This window comes from Leptidea sinapis, chromosome 23 (assembly GCF_905404315.1).
Source record: "Leptidea sinapis chromosome 23, ilLepSina1.1, whole genome shotgun sequence".
Classification (NCBI taxonomy): Eukaryota; Metazoa; Arthropoda; class Insecta; order Lepidoptera; family Pieridae; genus Leptidea; species Leptidea sinapis.
This window is the reverse complement of record NC_066287.1, coordinates 6302434-6309821: the sequence shown is the minus strand read 5'-3', so window position 1 is coordinate 6309821 and position 7388 is coordinate 6302434. Positions and strand designations below refer to the sequence as shown.

Genomic DNA, 7388 nt, shown 5'->3' with positions numbered 1-7388 from the left:
ATTAATGTATAAGTTGAATTCTTTATCAACTCTGTGATAATATTGATAAACTTATTATTAGTAACCTCATTTAATAATATTTCGTTTGTGTATAATGAAAATAAAACTTAGAGTTCTAAGCATTTAATTTAAAAGATATGTTCGTTGTCTATGCTAAAAAAATATAGGTGCGAGTGATAAGGATTGGAGAACTTCCTGTCTGTAATGTTTATTTAGATTGAAGTTACAATGTTAACTTGACGTATAGGTAATGTAAAGTATTGAGTGTTATATTTGTAAGTGGAATGGACATGGAAAACGGTGCCTTAAAGTATGGGAGCAATCACAATAACAATGATATACTTGAAGAAAAACTGGTAAGTAGAGATATTGTTTAATTTTCATCTTAAACACTAAGTTATATTGTTCTAAATATGCATTAAAACTAGTTTTAAAGTACATTTGAATTTTATTAGTAAATTAAACAAAAATTACGAATAAAGTCAAATATTTGACAAGATTATATATTTTATAAACGGAACGTATTCTTAAAAAAATATGTATTTAAGGTCAATGAAAGGTAATTTCTTATGTCAGACGTCAATCAATCAGGTAAGGGGTCTTAATTTATAGTAGACTTCATCATTGTCCTAATATCGTTAATGATGAAGAAGGGTGAAGACTTTTATACCGCGGAGATTAAAACTGCTCTATCAAACTAGCCGTTCCCGCCCGCCTCGCTGGAAAAGGAGATAAATTAAATTTTATTCATCTTATTGGAAACACATTTTCAAAAAATAAGCCATAAACTATCTAGGATAAATTTCACATCGAATAGTGGTAGTTTCATGTCAATACAATCAGTGGTTAAGGCGTGATTGAGCCTCAAACAAACACCATTTTCACTATTTTAATATATATAAATTACGTGTCACGTTTTTTGTCCGCGATGGATTCCTAAACTAATGAACGGATTTTAATGGGTACTACTTTATGGAGTATAGTTTGGTCCAACTCGAGAGATTGGATAGTTTTTATTTCGATTTAGGACCCATAATTATTTTTATTTTCAATATTTGTTTTGTATGGACATATTTTCTTTGAGAGAATTTAGTGACGCGCGATTTGATAATTCTGCTGTGAAACAATTTTACTAAAACTACAGGGAGCATATTTTACGAAATAATTCTTGATGTTTTCAAATGTTATTAACGAATTCAAAAGTAACAGTATTTTATTTATTATGTACCTACAGAACAACGTCTGTCGGGTCAGCTAGTATATATATAGAAACAAAGACCATAATAGCACAGTACAGTAATAGAACAATACCTTAACTTGATGCTAGAGCGGCTGAATCGACGCACGCACACATTAACACGACCGCTAAGCAATCTTGGGAAGACAAAACTAATGAGTGCTACGTCATACGCCGCTGAGACTAGTCGCATATAAATAAGCTCAAGTCTCAAGACAGTTGCAAAATACATTTAATTAGTTTTTGAGATAGGTATACCTAGGACAATAGACACTAATTGTTGCAAGGCTTTAAGGTTAGGGTATGTATTATAAGGTAATACTATTAACTCAACTTATCTTTATAATTTAGTTGTACAGTTTATTAGTTTATTATATAAACTCAAATTATTTAGTTGTAACCGAAATAAGTAAACTTTTGTAAAGCTACTTCAGACATCAGCTTCTAACAAATTTATGAATACCCAAGTAAAATAGCGGAAAAATAATATAAAAGCAATCAAATTAAGTTTATTGAACAGGTAGTCGGGATTACAGCACAATATCGCTTACATCACCTCGTTAAGCCGATTTAATGAAGTGCAAACGCTTACGAGCGATTACACTGATACGACGGATGCTTTTGTTTGTAATTGAAGCTATAACGTAGTTGTCGATATGTAGGAAATTATATAAATAATTACAGCCTTACAAATAAACTTGGTATAAAGTTATAACTGATGATAAACAAAGAAATTCTGAAGTTTTCCTAATGACAAGTTGCCTTGCAAATAAACGCGGGAAACGTTATACGTCCGAACAAACCATTCGTAAGCAAAATGTCGATTTGTAAACATTTTACATATTCTTGGTTTATGCTTGGTTATAAATTTATGTCAATTTTATTTGTAAGGCCGTTAAACTTTAGATATGACGATTGATTTAGAAACTAGCTGTTCCCCGCGACTTTGTCTGCGTACACACATAACTAAGCACGTAGTACTTATAAAAATGTTTTTTACTAAAAACTTTATTAACTTTAAGTTAAATGGAGATATCGCATTTTTTTTTCTAGATAAGGGCCGAGTGACTAAGGGCATAAAACTTAGAAGACTTAATTATTAAAATACATATATCCAATAGTTTTTCCATGATTCGAGCACAAATGAATACTTCTATCATTTTTTTTACAATGATATACATTACTTGGTTGTTTTTTTGTTTGAGTGGAAAAGAGTCATAGAACAGTACCAAGTATGAAGATGATTCATCCATTTAATATCTCAATTTGATTCGATAATTCAAAAACCTTCGAAGGGCTGGTGGCTGGGTAGGGCTCATTCTGGTCTTTGTACGTGAAAGGTTGCTGCTTTGTGTGACTTGTCGATCCTGTCACAGCGTACTTTTATTGGTATTAAAAAGCGTGATGTTAAGATTTTTTTTTTCTTAATTCAAATGTTGATACAACGTAGTTGGATGGACCTATTGTTGATTAGCTTTTTTGAGGTTTAAGCACGTAGGTCATTTACTACTCACGTGTTAACTTTATCAATTAATTCAAAACGTTCGAATTCTGTCTGTAAAGACACGTTATCTCATTTATGCGTGAATGTTTCAAGTTGAAATTGAAGCTGTGAAAAAAGTTTCAAATATTATAAGTTTTGCCGCAGAAACGAATATTTCGACATTCGCAAGGGAATCAAAATTTATAGGGTGTAGCAGTCCCGATTTCTTATTTATGCATGCGAAATAAGAAATCTATGTACACGGACTAGTAAAAAAATAAAGACTCCGTGTCACCTTACATAACAGTGTAGCACCAAAGCAAGCCGATTTACCTGTAAATACATAGCCCCACGCACACACTTACAGTACTACAGGCCGATCGGCGGCCATTATGAGAATTGTCATCGTCTGTGACAGATCAGTTTGCGTCGCAATAAAATATTTTAAAAATGCCGTCGTGTGTTGTGAAGATGTGTAAAAACAATAACAAAAAAGTCTTTGTTGATATATGATTATTTAAGGGAGAAAAAATTGTGTAACAGGTATACCCCGTAACCGCACACACACTAGCATAAAGGTGCTTCACTTGCTAATAGTTTTTCTTTTTTTACTAGTTCGTGTCTTTATATTAGTTTTTTCATTTTGCCCGGACATACAGATAGACATTCTTTAAAATACCTTTTTGGCTTTCATATTGTCAAAATTGATGCACAGTTTTTCATTTTTAACGATTTTATTATTAGTATAGAACAGTCGTTCGGATAATTTGGATAGTTGAATAAAAAATACATTAAAAAAAATATTTCTCAAAAGTTTTTTTGTTGGAAAGCCATAACTTATAAATCAAATTAGATGATTCAAACACCTATATGAAGTTTGCCGCTATTGACGAAAAAGTAAGATATCTTTGTGTCTTCTAAAAAGATGCATTTTGTAAAAGTTCTAACGAATCATGTCCCGTTGTTATTTTATGTTTTCTTTATTAAATCTCTAATGTATTTAAAAGGTATCGCTCATCTCTTATCAAGTTATCAGTCGCTATACATGATTCGCCCATTGCCATTGTAATTTATAACAATTATAATGGCAATAGGTGAGTGCATCTTTTATTATTTTATTCATTTATTAGTAATAATAATATATCTTTTTTCCTAAACGGTCGTACACTAATACAGTAGATATATGAGTGTTACAGTTTTAACAGCTGATATTTGTTAGAAGCTGATGTCTGAAGTAGCTTTACAAAAGTTTACTTATTTCTGTCACAACTAAATAATTTGAGTTTATATAATAAACTGTACAACTAAATTATAAAGATAAGTTGAGTTAATAGTATTACCTTATAATACATACCCTAACCTTAAAGCCTTGCAACAATTAGTGTCTATTGTCCTAGGTATACCTATCTCAATAACTAATTAAATGTATTTTGCAACTGTCTTGAGACTTGAGCTTATTTATATGCGACTAGTCTCAGCGGCATATGACGTAGCACTCATTAGTTTTGTCTTCCCAAGATTGCTTAGCGGTCGTGTTAATGTTTGCGTGCGTCGATTCAGCCGCTCTAGCATCAAGTTAAGGTATTGTTCTATTACTGTACTGTGCTATTATGGTCTTTGTTTCTATATATATACTAGCTGACCCGACAGACGTTGTTCTGTAGGTACATAATAAATAAAATACTGTTACTTTTGAATTCGTTAATAACATTTGATAACATCAAGAATTATTTCGTAAAATATGCTCCCTGTAGTTTTATTAAAATTGTTTCACAGCAGAATTATCAAATCGCGCGTCACTAAATTCTCTCAAAGAAAATATGTCCATACAAAACAAATATTGAAAATAAAAATAATTATGGGTCCTAAATCGAAATAAAAACTATCCAATCTCTCGAGTTGGACCAAACTATACTCCATAAAGTAGTACCCATTAAAATCCGTTCATTAGTTTAGGAATCCATCGCGGACAAAAAACGTGACACGTAATTTATATATATTAAAATAGTGAAAATGGTGTTTGTTTGAGGCTCAATCACGCCTTAACCACTGATCGTATTGACATGAAACTACCACTATTCGATGCGAAATTTATCCTAGATAGTTTATGGCTTATTTTTTGAAAATGTGTTTCTAATGAGATGAATAAAATTTAATTTATCTCCTTTCCCAGCGAGGCGGGCGGGAACGGCTAGTTTGATAGAAAAAATTAAATAGCTTAGTGTGAGATTACTAAAATGTTGAATCCTATGAATAAGTGTATGGAGTACTTGACCGCTTACGGCTTCTCCAAGTACTCGGACGTACTCAAAGAGGAAACCACAAACACGAGTTGCACGATGATACTTCAAAGAACGCTCACCTGATTTAAAAATTATTATATGTCAGGGTGAGGACCGAGGAGTGCTAACAAATTCTCATTTTGTTTTTTAATAGTTTGGCTTAAACAAATTAGGTTTAATAAGTTGGATCAAACCCATAAATAACAAACTTTCCCAATTATTGTAAATTTTGTTTCCCCAAATATTTGGGTTATATTAAATAATAATAACATTGATACACTTTTACACTAATTATCTTGCCCCAAATTAGGGATAGCAGTATGGGTACAATACAACGATTTAGTTAATACGATATATTTACTTAAATATACATAAATACATAGAAACATCGATGACTCGGAAACAAATATCCATATTCATCATATAAATGTTTGCACCTACCGGGATTCGAACCCGGGACTAGCTAAGTAGGCAGGGTCACTAACTAACAAGGGCTATATTGGTCGTCAGTTCTTCATTAGTTCCTACAGTTTTCAAATATAATTTACTGAGCCAAGCTAATACCAGCTAGCTTCTTATAATAAAGAGCGTGTAAATGGTGTCTGTTGGTTTTGGTGTACTTGTATATTTGTCGTACATGGATCTGCCAAATCATATCATAAATATGATAAGTTTATATGCAACGGCGTAGTATTTGGTGATAAAACAGTTATCGCTACATTCATAGACACACACAAATACACACACATAATCTAATATATAAAATTCTCATGTCGCGGTGTTTGTAGTTAAACTCCTTCGAAATGGCTTGACCGATTCTCATGAAATTTTGAGTGCATATTGGGTGGGTCTGAGAATCGAACAACATCTATTTTTCATCCCCCTAAATGTCCACCCCAATTTTTTTTTTAAATATTTTTGACATTTTTTTTTTAAATTGTTTGATTATGAGTCAGCATTAAATAATACATACAACTTCAAATTATCGCCCTTCTACGATTTATATTATTCTGTTCCATCCACAAATCCGCTATAGGGTTGCAAGATGGCAATCGAATACAATAATTGTAGTACGATAAATTTAGTAGGTCTGAGAATCGGTTACATCTACTTTTTAAACCCCAAAAACTTTTAAATTACTTTATATGGCAATACAAAGTTTGCTGGGTCAGCTAGTTTCCTTATAAAAATACAGATGTTTAAAAAAAGTTCGGTTTTGTATTAATATTTTTTGTTGTGCGTGTGTTTTATCCCACCTAACACCTTAGGGAGTTGGGGATGACTGAAAAGCAGCGCTGCACGAAATATTATTTCAGGCAGCATGAACTGAGCCTAATTCTCTTTGTGTAAATGTATCTGTACATGTAAATGAATATTAACTTTATTTGAAGACAACAAATATTATTAATGTCGGCACAAGAAATTAAATGAAATACAAATTCAAGTATTTTTATTCAAAATAGGATGTGACATCACTTATTGAAAGTCAAATACTACCACGAATTCCAAAGAGAATGCCTCAGACCTGAGAAGAATGGGCGCAACAAACTCAGCGGGCCTTTTTTTCATCATAAAATGTTTACAATGTAATATTGTACAATTAAACTTATTATTTAATAGCCTTAGGGCAGTCACTCCATTCCCAAACGGCGGAATCATTAAGAAAGTCATTTATGTTATAGTATTTTTTAACTATTGTTTAGAATATCGTAATACTTTTGTTTTGAACATTTTCTGAGATCTTGTTGTAAAAGCATATACATTGCTCCAAAAAAGACTTACTAATAACAAGTTTATTTTTGTGCCTCGTGTTAACATTATGATTGTCACAGTTTCTTGCAAATTCATTCAAATTGTGCTTATGAACATAAAGAACATTATCAAGAATATATTGACAAGCAACAGTCAAAATGTTTATTTCTTTAAAATTTTCTCTTAAATGAATCTTTAGGACCTATGTTATAAATAGCGCGAAATATGCAGCAGAAAGATAGTAATAATATCGAAAATACCAAAAGTATCAAACACTCAAGTGACATAAACTCTACAAACATTTACTTTACGTATAAGTATTTAAACACTTCGATATCGATACATTTTTTAAACGTGATAAACTGCATAAATAAAGATATCATCGAAATGTAATGAAATTTAATAAAACATAGTTTATTTTATACATAATCTGCCATTTTATACTAAACAAGAAATATGTCTCATTCCTGGTAATTATTTCTAGATAGGTTATAGGTTATCACGGGCTACTATCCGCAACTCGACGACTATGGCGCGCCTATTTTGCGTGGTGAGGTGGGCAGCTAATCTTGCCATCCCAACTCCTCAAGGTAGTTAATCAAACCTCTGATGTCACCCATGACCTCGGGGAGAG

At 31.9% G+C, this 7388-nt stretch overlaps 1 protein-coding gene across 3 annotated transcripts in view; it reads left to right on the top strand.

Moving 5' to 3' along the window:
• Positions 1-206: 206 nt before the first annotated feature.
• Positions 207-7388, top strand: part of LOC126971352 (potassium voltage-gated channel unc-103) — a 76495-nt gene continuing 69313 nt past the window's right edge. For all 3 annotated transcript variants that reach the window (XM_050817626.1, XM_050817627.1, XM_050817625.1), the window contains exon 1: positions 207-356. In XM_050817626.1, coding sequence (XP_050673583.1) covers positions 285-356 — 72 coding nt within the window. In that variant the 5' untranslated portion in view covers positions 207-284. The remainder of the gene's footprint in view (positions 357-7388) is intronic.